This window comes from Ovis aries, chromosome 5 (genome assembly GCF_016772045.2).
Source record: "Ovis aries strain OAR_USU_Benz2616 breed Rambouillet chromosome 5, ARS-UI_Ramb_v3.0, whole genome shotgun sequence".
NCBI lineage: Eukaryota > Metazoa > Chordata > Mammalia > Artiodactyla > Bovidae > Ovis > Ovis aries.
This window is the reverse complement of record NC_056058.1, coordinates 13411041-13426576: the sequence shown is the minus strand read 5'-3', so window position 1 is coordinate 13426576 and position 15536 is coordinate 13411041. Positions and strand designations below refer to the sequence as shown.

Below are 15536 nucleotides of genomic sequence, written 5' to 3'. Positions count from 1 at the left end.
TTGCCTGGAAAATTCAATGCACGGAGGAGTCTGGCGGGCTACAGTCCATGAGGTCACAGAGTCAGACACAACTTACTAACTGAGCATGCACGCACATATAATAATTGCTTTACACTGTTGTAAAGCTTTAGCTTCTGCTTTATGATTTATTGTTAATAGGAGCCATCATAATGGCTGTGAGTAGTTCTTGCTTTATTTTTTGGCAGTGAAGTGAGTGGCCTTTCCGACAGAAGCGTTTATATCTTTCAGGCTCTGCTGGTGCAACCTGGAATGGCTTATCTCTTGAACAGCCTTTCCCAGCTGATAAGAGAGCTATCATTAGCTCATGGCTTAGAAAGGTTAAGAACTTGCCAAGGTCACAGGTGATCTGCAGAGCCAGAAACTGAATCCATGGTCTTATCGCCTTTTTATTCCACTCAGCAATGTGCCTGCCTTTCAACGCAGAGAAGGTCAGCCCCTAACACCAAACAAAGGTCACATAGCTGATGGTAACAAAGCAAACTCAGCATCAAATGCTCCGCCATCAGGAGGGTGAGCAATGCCATAAGCATTGACTCTGGGGTCCCAGCTCCACGCCCGGAAACAGAGATTCCTGCAGGAAACTACTAAGGTGACATCACTTGTGTATCTGCAAGCCACTTTATGAGGCAAAGGATGGGGAACTTCTTTTTTTTTTTTTTTTAATTAATTCATTTGACTGCCCTGGGTCCCAGCTGCGGCATGTGGGATCCAGTTCCCTGACCAGGGATTGAACCCCGGGCCCCCTGCACTGGGAGCTCAGAGTCTTAACCACTGGACCACCAGGGGAATCCCAGAGCTTTTGTTCTTGAACTTCCTCTTCTCCATACTCTTCCCCCAGGAGAGCTGTCATCTGATGCTGGCTGCATCCTGACAGCCTGAATTTCTATCCACAGCCCAAATGCCTTTGCAGACTCATACAGCCAAGCAATTGCTTTCTTGATAGCTCCACACAGTCATCCTCCAGGCCCTGGGACCTTCCCCAAACCTTTCATTTCACGCACTCCCTCACCTCCATGTCTGTTCCTCTTCATATTGCTCACAATACCACCACCACCTAATAGGTATTTGGGCCAAACACCCAGGAGCTTTCTTTCTCTTCTTCATTCTGCACATCCAGGCTTGCTGGCAAGTCCTCTCAATTCCAGAAGATTTAGAGCCAGTCCCCTGCCTAGCTCTCCCCTACGTAACACCTCCCAGTGCTTCCTGGTGCATCGGAATAAAGACTCAAGAAACCTCTTGCTCACTCCTCTCTGGCCATGACAACCTCCTCACCATTCCTTAAAGAAATTAAACGGCTGGGACTTCCCTGGTGGTCCTGAGGTTAAGACTCCGAGCTTCCAAGGCAGGGGGCCTGAGTTCCATCCCTGGACAGGGAACTAGATCCCATATGCCACATCTAGGAGTGTGCATGCTGCAACTAAAGATCCTAAGAGCCGCAACGAAGACCTGGTGCAGCCAAATAAATAAATATTAAGAGAGACAGAAAGAAATTAAACTTCCACACCTCAGGAGCCTTTGAACTTGTTCTTTCCTCTGCTTTGTGCCTTGCTTCCTTTTCATCAGCTTCCTATTCATATGTCCCCTTCTCAGGGAATCCATCCTTGAGCCCCCAACCTAAAGCCATTTCCCTCCCCTGCTCCAACTCTAGTGATTTTGTCCTATGACCCTGTGTTATTGCCCTCATAGCAAGTCTTCCTGGCTGACTGAAGTGATCTCATTCATTTCTTTGCTTATTGTGAGGTCTTGTCACTAGAGCAGTGAGTTTCAATGATGTTTTTAGAAAGATTTTCGGCACTCCTTTAAATTTTTTTAAATTCAGTGGTTTCCTTACCTTAAAATTTTTTAAAATATAATTTATATCTTTTTATTTATTCTCTTTTGGCTGCGCTGGGTCTCCAACGCTGTAGACAAGCTTTCTCTCTAGTTGTGGTGCATGGGCTTCTCATTGTGGTAGCCTCTCTGTTGCAGAGCATGGGCTCTAGGGTGTTCGGGCTTCATCTGTTGCAGAGTGTGGGCTCAGTAGTTGTGGCACATGGGCTTAGTTGCCCAGCAGCATGTGGGATCTTCCCGGACCAGGGATCGAACCTGTGTCCCCAGCACTGCAAGGCAGATTCTCAACCACTGGACCGCTAGGGAGGTCCTCATGATTTTTCACATGTCCCACAGCAAGACACAAATTTCACATGTGACCCAGGGATCCAGGGGTTACAACTGCATCACAAATTACCTCCAAATTTACTGGCTTTAAACAACAACATGGATCTTGCTCACAAACCTGCGGTTTGAGCGGGCTTGCTGGGAACATCTTTCTGCTCCTCTTGCTGTCAGCTGGGAAGGCTCAAAGGCTGGGGGCTAGAATCATTTCAGTGCTCACTCCCTTACTTGTCTGGTGGTTGATGCTGGTTTTGGCTGGGCCCTTATCTGGGAGACAGTTCACGTGGCTTGGGCTTCCTCACAACATGGCAAATGGGCTCAGAGAGCCTATCCTGGAACTGAGAGAGAAGGAGAAAGCAAGCTAGCACCAGGCAAAAGATGCATCTTAGTTTCTGACCGAGGCTTGCAAGTCACACAGCGTCCCTTCTGCCACATTCTGTTAGTTGCACAAAATCCTGCTGAAGTTCAAGAGAAGAATAGAAGTCTGCCTCTTGACAGGGAGTGGCAAAGCTGGAACTATTTCTGTCGCTATTTTTTGGAAAATACTACCTGCCACACCCAGTAGACAAATGTTCGGAGTTTCCCCAAAACAATACCTCGCCTTTTGTACACAATGCACTGACTTTTTTCACCATTGTATTTTGCAGAAAATGCTGGTCATGACCTGCTGCATTGATGTCTTCACCTCATTTGAGGGACACGTCACAAAAATGAACAGTTTTTCTTTCCTGTACTGTAACCCTGCACAGCACGGTGTTCAGTAAGAGCTGGATACCTCACCTACTAGCTTTCTATATGTGTTTTACTTAGCACCTATATAGTAATCCCTTTTAGTTCACTCAGAATTGACTGATATGGGACCTTAAATGCTGTGTGCTCAGTTGTGTACAACTCTTTTCAACCCCATGGACTGTAGCCCACCAGGCTCCTCTGTCTATGGGCTTTCCAGGCAAGAGTACTGGAGTGGGTTGCCATTTCTTCTCCAGGGAATCTTCCCAACCCAGGGATCAAACGCGTGTCTCCTGCATTGCACCACCACTGACTGAGCCACCAGGGAAGCAATAACACCTGGTTAGCACTTACTGAATACCAGGTACTGACCTTATTTAACCCTCATGCCAACTCTTTTATTTATTGAAGTACAGTTGATTTGGCAATAAGGAGCTCATGATCTGAGCCACAGTCAGCTCCCAGTCTTGTTTTTGCTGACTATATAGAGCTTCTCCATCTTTGGCTGCAAAGAATATAATCAATCTGATTTCGGTGTTGACCATCTGGTGATAGCCATGTGTAGAGTCTTCTTTTGTGTTGTTGGAAGAGTGCGTTTGCTATGACCAGTGTGTTCTCTTGGCAAAACTCTATTAGCCTTTGCCCTGCTTCATTCCGTACTCCAAGGCCAAATTTGCCTGTTACTCCAGTGTTTCTTGACTTCCTACTTTTGCATTCCAGTCCCCTATAATGACAAGGACATCTTTTTTGGGTGTTAGTTCTAAAAGGTCTTGTAGGTCTTCATAGAACTGTTCAACTTCAGCTTCTTCAGCATTACTGGTTGGGGCATAGACTTGGACTACTGTGATATTGAATGGTTTGCCTTGGAGACAAACAGAGATCATTCTGTCGTTTTTGAGATCTCATCCAAGTACCACATTTCGGACTCTCTTGTTGACCATGATGGGTACTCCATTTCTTCTAGGGGATTCCTGCCCACAGTAGTAGATATAACGGTCATCTGAGTTAAATTCACCCATTCCAGTCCATTTTAGTTTGCTGATTCCTAGAATGTCAGCGTTCACTCTTGCCATCTCCTGTTTGACCACTTCCAATTTGCCTTGATTCATGGACCTGACATTCCAGGTTCCTATGCAATTTTGCTCTGTAGAGCTTCGGACCTTGCTTCTGTCACCAGTCAAATCCACAACTGGGTATTGTTTTTGCTTTGGCTCCATCCCTTCATTCTTTCTGGAGTTATTTCTCCACTGATCTCCAGTAGCATATTGGGCACCTACTGACCTGGGGAGTTCCTCCTTCAGTATCCTATCATTTTGCCTTTTCATACTGTTTATGGGGTTCTCAAGGCAAGAATACTGAAGTGGTTTGCCATTCCCTTCTCCAGTGGACCACATTCTGTCAGAACTCTCCACCATGACCTGCCCGTCTTGGATGGCCCCACAGGGCATGGCTTAGTTTCATTGAGTTAGACAAGGCTGTGGTCCTAGTGTGATTAGAATGACTAGTTTTCTGTGATTATGGTTTCAGTGTGTCTGCCCTCTGATGCCCTCTTGCAACACCTACCGTCTTACTTGGGTTGGGGTATCTCTTGGACGTGGGGTATCTCTTCATGGCTGCTCCAGCAAAGCACAGTCACAGCTCCTTACCTTGGTCAAAGAAAGTAGGGAAAACCACTAGACCATTCAGGTATGACCTAAATCAAATACCTTATGATTATACAGTGGAAGTGAGAAATAGATTTAAGGGACTAGATCTGATAGATAGAGTGCCTGATGAACTATGGACAGAGGTTCGTAACATTGTACAGGAGACAGGGATCGAGACCATCCCCATGGAAAAGAAATGCAAAAAGGCAAAATGGCTCTCTGGGGAGGCCTTACAAATAGCTGTGAAAAAAAGAGAAGCGAAAAGCAAAGGAGAAAAGGAAAGAGATAAGCATCTGAATGCAGAGTTCCAAAGAATAGCCAGAAGAGATAAGAAAGCCTTCCTCAGCAATCAATGCAAAGAAATAGAGGAGAACAACAAAATAGGAAAGACTAGAGATCTCTTCAAGAAAATTAGAGATAGAAGGGAACATTTCAGGCAAAGATGGGCTTGATAAAGGACAGAAATGGTATGGCCCTAACAGAAGCAGAAGATATTAAGAAGAGGTGACAAGAATACACAGAAGAACTGTACAAAAAGAGCTTCACGACCAAGATAATCACAATGGTATGATCACTCACCTAGAGCCAGACATCCTGGAATGTGAAGTCAAGTGGGCCTTAGAAAGCATCACTACGAACAAAGCTAGTGGAAGTGATGGAATTCCATTTGAGCTATTTCAAATCCTGAAAGATGATGCTGTGAAAGTGCTGCACTCAATATGCCAGCAAATTTGGAAAACTCAGCAGTGGCCAATGAAAAAGATCAGTTTTCATTCCAATCCCAAAGAAAGGCAATGCCAAAGAATGCTCAAACTACCGCACAATTGCACTCATCTCACATGCTAGTAAGGTAATGCTCAAAATTCTCCAAGCCAGGCTTCAGCAACACGTGAACCACGAACTTCCAGATGTTCAAGCTGGTTTTAGAAAAGACAGAGGAACCAGAGATCAAATTGCCAACATCCGCTGGATCATCGAAAAAGCAAGAAAGTTCCAGAAAAACATCTATTTCTGCTTTATTGACTATGCCAAAACCTTTGTCTGTGTGGATCACAACAAACTGTGGAAAATTCTGAAAGAGATGGGAATACCAGACCACCTGACAGATTGAGAAATCTGTATGTAGGTCAGGAAGCAACAGTTAGAACTGGACATGGAAAAACAGACTGGTTCCAAATAGGAAAAGGAGTACATCAAGGCTGTATATTGTCACCCTGCTTATTTAACTTATATGCAGAGTACATCATGAGAAACGCTGGGCTGGAAGAAGCACAAGCTGGAATCAAGATTGCCAGGAGAAATATCAATAACCTTAGATATGCAGATGACACCACCCTTATGGCAGAAAGTAAAGAGGAACTAAAGAGCCTCTTGATGAAAGTGAAAGAGGAGAGAGAAAAAATTGGCTTAAAGCTCAACATTCAGAAAACTAAGATCATGGCATCCGGTCCCATCACTTCATGGGAAATCAATGAGGAAACAGTGGAAACAGTGTCAGACTTTATTTTTTGGGGCTCCAAAATCATTGCAGATGTTGATTGCAGCCATGAAATTAAAAGACACTTACTCCTTGGAAGAAAAGTTATGACCAACCTAGATAACAAATTGAAAAGCAGAGACATTACTTTGCCAACAAAGGTCTGTCTAGTCAAGGCTATGGTTTTTCCTGTGGTCATGTATGGATGTGAGAGTTGGACTGTGAAGAAAGCTGAGCACCCAAGAATGATGCTTTTGAACTGTGGTGTTGGAGAAGACTCTTGAGAGTCCCTTGGACTGCAAGGAGATCCAACCAGTCCATTCTAAAGATTAGTCCTGGGTGTTCTCTGGAAGGAATGATGCTAAAGCTGAAACTCCAGTACTTTGGCCACCTCGTGTGAAGAGTTGACTCGTTGGAAAAGACTCTGATGCTGGGAGGGATTGGGGGCAGGAGAAGGGGATGACAAAGGATGAGATGGTTGGATGGCATCACCAACTCGATGGACATGAGTTTGAGTGATCTCCGGGAGTTGGTGATGGACAGGGAGGCCTGGTGTGCTGCGATTCATGGAGTCACAAAGAGTTGAACACGACTGAGCGACTGTACTGAACTGAATAGTTGATTTACAATGTTGTGCTAATTTCTGCTGTATAGCAAAGTGACAGTTTTACACACACACATATATAATATCTTTTAAAATAGTTTTTCTATTAGGATTTATTCCATGAGATTGGATGTAATTCTTTGTGCTATATTGTAGGACCTTGTTGTTTATCCATTCTAAATGTAATAGTTTGCATCTGAGTCAGTGAGTGCTTAGATTTCAGTCATGTCCGACTTTGCGACCCTTTAGACTGTAGCCATGAGGCTCCTCTGTCAGTGGGATTTTCCAGGCAAGAAGACTGGAGTGGGTTGCTATTTCCTTCTCAAGGGGATCTTCCCCACCCAAGAATCTCATCCACATCTGCTGAGTCTCCTGTATTGCAGGTGGATTCTTTATCTGCTGAACCATCATGGAAGCCCTGCTACCCCCAAACTCCCAGTCCATCTGTTTCCCTTCCTCCTTCCCCTTGGCAATCACAAGTCCATTTTCTATGTCTGTGAGTCCATTTCTGTTTTGTAGATAGGATCATTTACTCTCAAGCCAACTCTTAAAGCAGACTCTACGATGACCTTCATTTTGCTGAAGAGGAATGTGAAGAGCAGAGGGATGAAGCAATTGCCTGGGGTAACACAGCTTGTTGCTGTTGTTTAGTCGCTAAGTCCTTTGGACTGTAGTCCCCTCAGGATCCTCTGTCCATGGGATTTCCCAGTCAAGAATACAGGAGTAGTCTGCCATTTCCTCTTCCACAGGATCTTCCTGACCCAGGGGTGGTATCTGGGTCTCCTGCCTTAGCAGGCGGATTCTTTACCGAGTCACCACGGAAGCCCAGTAACACAGCCAGTAAGCGGCAAATCTGGGGTTGAAACCCAATAAATCTGGTTGCAGACTCATTTTGCTATGCAGCCTCTTATAGACTTTACTTATTTATTGTGAGTATCCCATGCACACACCACAGAACATCGGTTCCACGTGAGGCAGTTATCAGCTTAGTCCCTAGAACCCCAACCTGGAAGCAGCAGGCACTGAATTTGGTAAGAAAGAAAGTTTGAAGCTCTTGCAGCCGCTCTCCAGCCAGCTCAGGCGGATCAGGCAGGACCATCAGGCAGGACTGCAGAGGCACGCCCTCCCTGCACGGACAGGCCTTCGCCAATGACTGACGGAGGAGCTGGCGCAGGCGCACTTGTCCGACTCGAAGCAGCCGCCCTCATTCGCTGATGACTGACGTGGGATCAACCCAATGGAAACGAGCCTCTCCGGGAGGGGGCGGGGCCCAGGGGACAGTTAAATTTGCGCGGGATTGATTCTAAAGTAGTCATGGCGGCCTTCCGCGATATGGAGGAGGTGAGCCAGGGGCTGCTGAGCCTGCTGGGCGCCAATCGCGCGGAGGCGCAGCAACGGCGGCTGCTGGGGCGCCACGAGCAGATGGTGGAGCGGCTGCTGGAGACGCAAGACGGCGCCGAGAAGTGGCTGCGAGGTGAGGACCTGGGCGGGCGGGGCGAGGGGCAGCCGGGGTCCGTGTAATGGGAGCGGTGGCCAAGCCAGTCACGAACCTCCTCCCTTTTGGGCGCCCCTTCCCCTAACTATTTCCCCGTGCAGGTGAGCATTGTCCCCTCTGAGCCTCAGTTTCCCCATCCATGCAATGGGCTTCAGGATAGCAGCGGGGGTTTGTGTGTTAGTCGCTCAGTACTGTCCGACTCTTTGCGACCTCCAAGGACTGTAGCCCGCCAGGCTCCTCTGTCCATGGGGATTCTCCAGGCAAGAATACGGGAGTGGGTTGCCGTACCCTTCTCCAGGGGATCTTCCCAATCCAGGGATCGAACCCAGGCCTCCCGCATTGCAAGCGGATTCTTTACCATCTGAGCCACCCAGGGGGGTTAGTGGTGAATATATGAGTTTGCAGGCTCTGCCGCTCTGTGAGCAGGGTACTCGGTTTGAATTGAAACTCAAATGTCAAAACGCCGGGTTTGAATCTCAGCATTCCCACTTCCCAGATGTGAGATTTGAGGTGACTTACTTAACCTCGTAATGCCTCTTTTTCCTATAACTTGGTTGTAACAATAAATAATCCACATCTTCCTGCTGAGGTTGTTCAGATGTTTTACTGAGCACCTGCTGTGCCCAGGCATAGTGCCAGCCCTGGGGTGACAGCAGGGAATAGAGCAAACACAATCCCTGGGGTGCGGGGGCTGCTGATACTCTAGCCGGCTGAGGGAGGGGATAGACAAGAAAAATGAATTTGTCAGGAGGTGATGGGCTAAGCATTTCAGCCCTTAACTCATGAGCCCTGTGGTCCCAGTCCAGTGGCTTCCCTCTCGAGCCTCAGTTTCCTCATCTGTGAAATGGGGCTGCTGAAGCACCCCTTTGATGACTCAAAGTGAAATTCACAGAAATGACGCTTGCATAGCACTGTGCCCTTGAAAGAGGTGGAGGTGGGGGCTGCCCATATTGCAGCTTTTCTCAGCATCAGGGTATTTTGGGTTTTTTAAAGGCTTCAAACTTTTTTATTGTGGTAAAGTTGACGTAATGTGAGGTTTACCGTTTTAACTATTTTTAAGTGTCCAATTCAGCAGCATTAAGCACATTCACATTGTTGTATAACCATTACCACCATCATCTCCAGTATGCCATCGTATGGATACGCTATATTTTGTTTATCCATTTATCACTGGACACTTGGGCTGCTCCCACCTCTTGGCTATTGTGAATAATGTTGCTGTGAACAGGAGGGTACAAAATAATCTCTTTGAGTCCTTGCTTTCAGTTCTGTTTTTGTATTTCCCCAGAAGTGGAAATGCTAGATCAGATGATAATTTGATATTTAATTTTTTTTTGAGGAAATGTCATCGAGTTTTCCACTGTGGTTTCAGTGCCAGGGATTTGTAATGCCTTTTGACAATTACACTTTATGAGGAGGTGCCATTTGGGTTGAAATTTGAATGAGCTGGGAGCTAACCATAGGATGCCTGTGGGGGAGGAGTGATCCCGGCAGACGGGGACTCTCAGGTCATGAGGTGAGAATGAGCCTGGAGACCCAGGAGAAAGAGGTGGATGAGGTTAGCAGTAGCCAGAGCCTGCTAGCCCCCAGGGGGAGTTTGGATGTTGGTTCTAAGCATGTTGGAATCCGCCTTTCAGTGCAGGAGACGGGTTCAATCCTTGGGTGGAGAAGATCCCCTGGAGAAGGAAATGGCAACCTGCTCCAGTATTCTTGCCTGGGAAATCCCTTGGACAGAGGAGCCTAGCGTGCTACAGTCCATGGGGTCGTATAAGAGTCAGACATGACTTAGCAACTAAAACAGCAACTGCTAAGCGTGGTGGACGTCCTGGGCCGGGTCTTCTGCTCTTTCCTCCTCCTCCTCCTTCCTTTTCTCCTCCCATTCCATTAACTCTACTTCCGTGGGTGGTTGGGGAGAAGATCAACACATCCCAACCTGCCTGGGTTTCAGCAGAATGGATGGATTTGGGGCAAGGAGAGAAGAGTCAGCATTCTAGGGTGCTGGGGTTTGATCAAAGAATCCAGTTCAGGTTCTTCCCTGGCAGCAGTCCAGTGGTTAAGACCCATGCTTCCACTGCAGGGGGCTCGGGTTTAACTCCTGGTGGGGAAGATCCAACACACTGCCCAGCATGGCCAAAATAAAGAATCCAGTTCAGATCCCGGCTTCGGAGCTAAGTTTGTGGGCAAGTCACTTCTTTGAACTTCTGTTCATAGCCTCTCGAATGCAAGGAGGGCTAAGCCGCCCTCAGAGGGTTGTGAGAGTACACAGTGAGTTAGGGCTCCCCGGTCACCCGTGGCCAGAGCACTCACGTAGGCAGTGACGGCTTAGACTGAATATCCAGAAGGCTTGGCTATGGTTCGGACGGTGCCTGGAGAAGGGGCGGGAAGGCTGCGAAAGAGAGCCAGACCCCCAGCTCTCCGACAGGAAGTCAGCAGGCACCGTCTAACACAGGTCAAGAAATAGCAGCATAAGCAAATTATTTAGAAATATGAAGGCTGATGCCAGAGAAAACAGTGAGGAGTTTAAGTGGCTGCTTCAGAGGGTGGAGAGGCTTAGGAGTGTGTGTGTGTGTGTGTGTGTGCATGCGCAAGTGTGTGTTTAAATTTTCACAACCATAGACATGTAGCGCTTTGATTAAAAATTAACTGGATCTAAGTTTGTAAACGAACACTGGCCCTCTGAGAAGCGTTGTCATCTGTGTCTTCTCTGGGTTGGCCAGTTTCTCTGACTCAATGAGAAGGAACACAGTAACCTTCTTAGAGTGTTTTTGATCTTTTCAGATATTCCATTCCAAATACATTTATTCTGAGTAGGTGTTGGCTGATATCTAGCGACTGTAAGACACAATTTGTGCCTTGAAGAAGAGAGACAAGAAATAAATAGGCCAGGGTGATGGCTAGGAGCACGGTCATGCCCCAGGAGGGAGAGGACAGTGTCCATTCCGCCTGACTTGGGCATTATCCAGGAGGTCCTCAGGCTGGGAACGGGTGTGCCCGATGGGAGCATCCCTGGAGGACAGGCAGACAGGGGCCCAGGAAAACACATGAGAAAACAGGGCATGTCTGCACGCATTAATGAAGCATCTTTGCAGCCGAACAGAGGGAAAACACGTGCTCAGGAGAAAAGCAAGGAGAAAGGAGGTCGGCAAGGAGGGCGAAAGTACCCCTAGACCTTATCCTGGAGACACTGGGGGGGGCCTGGGAGGTCTTTGAGCAGAGGAGTGGCTTAGCATTCAGCCTCTGATGCAGCCACTCTGAAGGCAGAGAGCAGCACAGACGAGCAACAGGAGCGGCCAAAGCAACGCAGAGGGGCTGACAGGGTTGTCCTGGAGGGATGAAGGACCAGCACGAGGAAGGAGGGGCCCTGCCAGGATGGGTGGCCAACTGCATCCAGAGAGTGAGTCCTGGGCTTGTTGTCTGGGCAACGGGCTGGAGAGTGATGTCATACATTAAGACTAGGTGGACAAAGAGGACTGGAGTTTCTTTGCCTGATGAATTCAGGTATGACTTGGTGAAGTGGATACACTGAGCCAGATTCCAGGTGGGACCCTGGTGGGTATTTGCAAATAGGACGATGGGTCTGGGAGCCACAAATGGAAGTGAGCGTAGATGGGGGAGCTGAGGCTGCCCTCTGCTCCGGGGCTCTCCTGGGGAGCCTGAGTTGAGGGGCTCAGACTTCACCCCACCCTGCAGAGATCCTCACCGCAGAGAAGGAGGTGGCCCAGAACCTCCTGGATGCAAAGGAGCAGGCACACCAGGGTGGTGTCGAGCTGCGGCAGCTTGAAGCTGAGCTTCAGAGGGCCAGTGAGGAGGATGCCCGTCTGAAGGCCAGCCTCCTATATCCTTTCCTGCATGTGCGGAATGGTTGGACCCCAGCCCCGCCTGGGAGGCACCTGTTCATGCTAGAAAACACACCTAGAGCCAGTGGCTCGGGGCTGACAAGGTTGGTGTGAGGTGTGAGCATGTGGGCAGCCCTACCTCCAAAACCAGGGATCCTTAACTACCTGCTTTACTCAGCTCACAAGAGAACTGAAGGAGCTCAAGGAGATTGAGGCGGATCTCGAAAGACAAGAGAAGGAAGTCGACGAGGACACGACAGTCACCATCCCTTCAGCTGTGTAGGTCCATAGATGTGATGTGAGTGCATATCCCTGTGAGTGTGTATGTGTGTCTGTAGCCCATGGATCTTTGCTAGAGTTAACCCTGGAATGACTTCTTTTCTCTATTTTTTTTGTCTTCTCGCACAGGTACGTGGCTCAACTTTATCGCCGAATTAGTAAAATCGAGTGGGATTATGAGTGTGAGCCTGGGATGATCAAAGGCAGTATCCTTTGTGGGGAACGTGAAACCCTGGGCACTGCTGGGGAGAATTAGACGGTGCAGACACTATGGCAGATCCCACACACTGAACAGCATGATCGTATGAACAATTCCACTTCTGGGAATTGGAATATGACCCAATTTCGCTCTGGGTGTACCCACAAAAGAGTGAAAGCAGGGACTCGAACAGGTGTTTGTACATCCATGTTCACAGCAGCACTGTTCACAGGAGCCCAAAGGTGGGAGCAACCCAAGCATCTATCAGCAGATAAACAAAACGTGGTCTACCTGCACGGTGGAATATTATTCAGCCCTAAAAAAGGAAGACATCCTGACACAGTTTACACCGAGGATGAACCCGCGGTATAGTATGCTGCGTGAAATAAATCAGACACAAAAAGTCAATACTATATCATTCCACCCGCCTGAGATCTCTAGAGAAGTCAGTTTCATGAGGACGGAAAGTAAGATGAGGATGATCAGGGTGGGGTAGGGGGAGTCAGTGTTTAATGGAGACAGAGTTTCAGTTTTACAAGGCCCTTCCCTGGGAGCTCAACTGGTAAAGAATCCACCTGCAGTGCAGGAGACCCTGGTTCAATTCCTGGGTTGGGAAGATCCCCTGGAGAAGGGAGTGACTACCTACTCCAATATTCTGGCCTGGACAACTCCATGGACAGAGGAGCCTGGCAGGCTACAGTCCATGGGGTCGCAAAGAGTCGGACACAACTGAGTGACTTTGACTTTTCAGTTTTACAAAATGAAGAGTTCTGGAGATGAATGGTGATGGTTGCACATCAGCGTGGATATACTGAATGCCACTCAACAGGGCACCTGAAAATGTTTACGGTGGTCAATATAAATTACATAGATTTTGCCATAACTTTTTTTTAAGTACACTGTCAGGATTTACCTTTCTGCTTATGAAAGTGTGTTTCAGTCTCTCTTTTTAAGCTTCGTCTGTTTCGTTTTGGCTGTGTGGGGTCTTTGTCGCCGCACGGGCTTCTCTTTAGCTGCGGAGAGCAGGGGCTGCGCTAATTGCAGTGTGCGCTTCTCACTGTGGTGGCGTCTCCTGTTGTGGAGCACGGGCTCTAGGGCGCACAGCTTCAGTATTTGTGGCGCACAGGCTTAGTTCTTCTGTGGCATGTGGGATCTTCCTGGACCAGGGATTGAACCTCTGTCTCCTGCATTGGCAGGCAGATTCTTCACCGCTGAGCCACCAGGGAAGCCCCTCTAAGTATCTTAATAATAACAATTGCAAGGCAGTATCCTTTTGTCACGGGGTTGAGGGAGAGGGCAGTGCACGCTGGCTTTCCTTACCTCCGTGCTCTCAGTCCACCACGGCCCCAGCGTTGCCCAGCCCATCCACCTGGACAGCACCCAGCTCTCTAAGAAGTTCATCAGCGACTATCTCTGGAATCTGGTGGACACGGAGTGGTAGCCCGGAGCCTCTGGGACGGCGTCATACAGCCCCACTCAGTGGGAATCAGCCGTGGTGGGTGGTCAGTGCCTCGGTGGTGAGATCAACTTAAAGTTAAATGTTGACACATAAATGAGTTTTTGTTTTTTACTGATTTTCTCCCCACCCCCACCCGTTCCACCCTCCTGACTTTGGCCTCGGATGCTGGACTAGGTAATCAAAGAACCCACTTAACCTTGCCAGGGCTGCAACTTCACATCTATAACAGTGCGTGCCAATGACACCGTGGTAGCCAGTAACAGATTCCAGGTCTTCATCTGGGATTCCAGTGTGGCCCCTTTTCTATCAGTTCAGTCTCTTGAGTGCTGCTGTGTGCCCAAGGTGAAGACACAACGTGAAGGTGCCAAGGATCTCTTCGGCCAACGGAGGAGTCAGAAGTGATCGGATGCCACCCTCAGGCTAGAGAGTGTCCAGGGTGCTGTGGGACCTCGGCCAGGAAGGGAACCTGCCCCAGAGGATGGGGGTGTTCATGCTGGGACTAGAAAGGAAGAGCCAGTCACAAAGAGGTTATGTAGGGGCCCATCCCTGGCTCCAGGGTGGACTGTGTATTGGAGACCACTGGTTGCCTCCCTAATATTTCTTCACAACTTGGTAAGAAACTCCTTTTAACTGCCCAAATCAAAACACAACTTTCCCCAGTCTCCTTTGCAGTTAAAATCAGGACAATGAAATGTAAAAAGAAGTGTTGTATGTGATTTCTCCTTTAAAGCCAAGGGAGTATCCCCTTTCCCTTCCCCTCTATTTTCTAGAATTTGGGTGTGATGGCTGGAGCCCTGGCAGCTGTATTGTCACACGAGGAGGGGCAACATTCTCTAGAGATGATAAGAGCCTGGTTCTCTGATGATGGTGGAGCTGGATATAAATACTGGACTTCTTGGGTGCAGGGGCTAACCTGCTGTGTGTGTCTTTCTTAGTTTAGTTTTATTATCACAGACACCCATAATAAACCCCCACTGACTGAGCATGCCGCCAAAGCCTGGGCCGGCCAATCAATGAATTCACCTAACCCCCATCCTCAGTGACTGAGGTGCTACTACCAGTAGAAATTTATGGCCAGCCTCCCTACCTGTCTGAGGGCAGCAAGTGAGAAGTAGGGTCCCTTTGCTGTCAAGTGCTTCCTGGATACAGCTTTGCCTGAAGCCAGTAGATTCAGCAGTTACATGAATTTCTGGGTGTTGGCTTTTGTGCACCTCTGTACAACTTACAATAAGTACAATTTGTATTTCTTGATCAGAGAAGGACATTTCTAGGCAGAAGGAACAGTAAGTTCTAGCAGCACCTGAGTACATCAAACGGGCACTAGAAATAGTTCATTCCCGTACCCCTTGGAGGTCCTAGGGCAAGTAATCCTGCCTGTTGGGTCCAGGAGATAGACCCCAAAAAGGGGTTACTAGTGTCACTGAAATGCAAGCATCCCAAGGCCATATGGCTCACAAGTTTCCCAGAACTTCAGAGGCCCTGCTTTAATGCCGAGGGCCTGGCTTTACATATTCAAGGCTATGTTCCCATAAGCCCTCCTGGGCTGTTTTCATTTTCAAGGTTGGCAGAGTTGTTTTATGATGTGAAAAAGAAGCAGAGCCCTGCATTGGTACCTTTGGCCTCCAAAGGGCAAAAGA

At 48.1% G+C, this 15536-nt stretch overlaps 1 protein-coding gene across 2 annotated transcripts; it reads left to right on the top strand.

Annotated features, from left to right (window-relative positions):
- Positions 1-7941: 7941 nt before the first annotated feature.
- SPC24 (SPC24 component of NDC80 kinetochore complex) lies at positions 7942-13993 on the top strand. Of its 2 annotated transcripts, none has more exons than XR_006059852.2 (5): positions 7942-8105; positions 11817-11961; positions 12137-12260; positions 12371-12447; positions 13775-13812. XR_006059852.2 is itself a non-coding variant. In XM_027969671.3 (5 exons), exons 1-5 carry the CDS (start codon positions 7946-7948, stop codon positions 13879-13881), a joined length of 594 nt encoding a protein of 197 aa, XP_027825472.1. In that variant the 5' UTR covers positions 7942-7945; the 3' UTR covers positions 13882-13993. The 2 variants fall into 2 exon arrangements, 1 of the variants encoding a protein (XP_027825472.1); XM_027969671.3 differs by having other exon boundaries at positions 12137-12241; positions 13775-13993.
- Positions 13994-15536: the final 1543 nt, after the last annotated feature.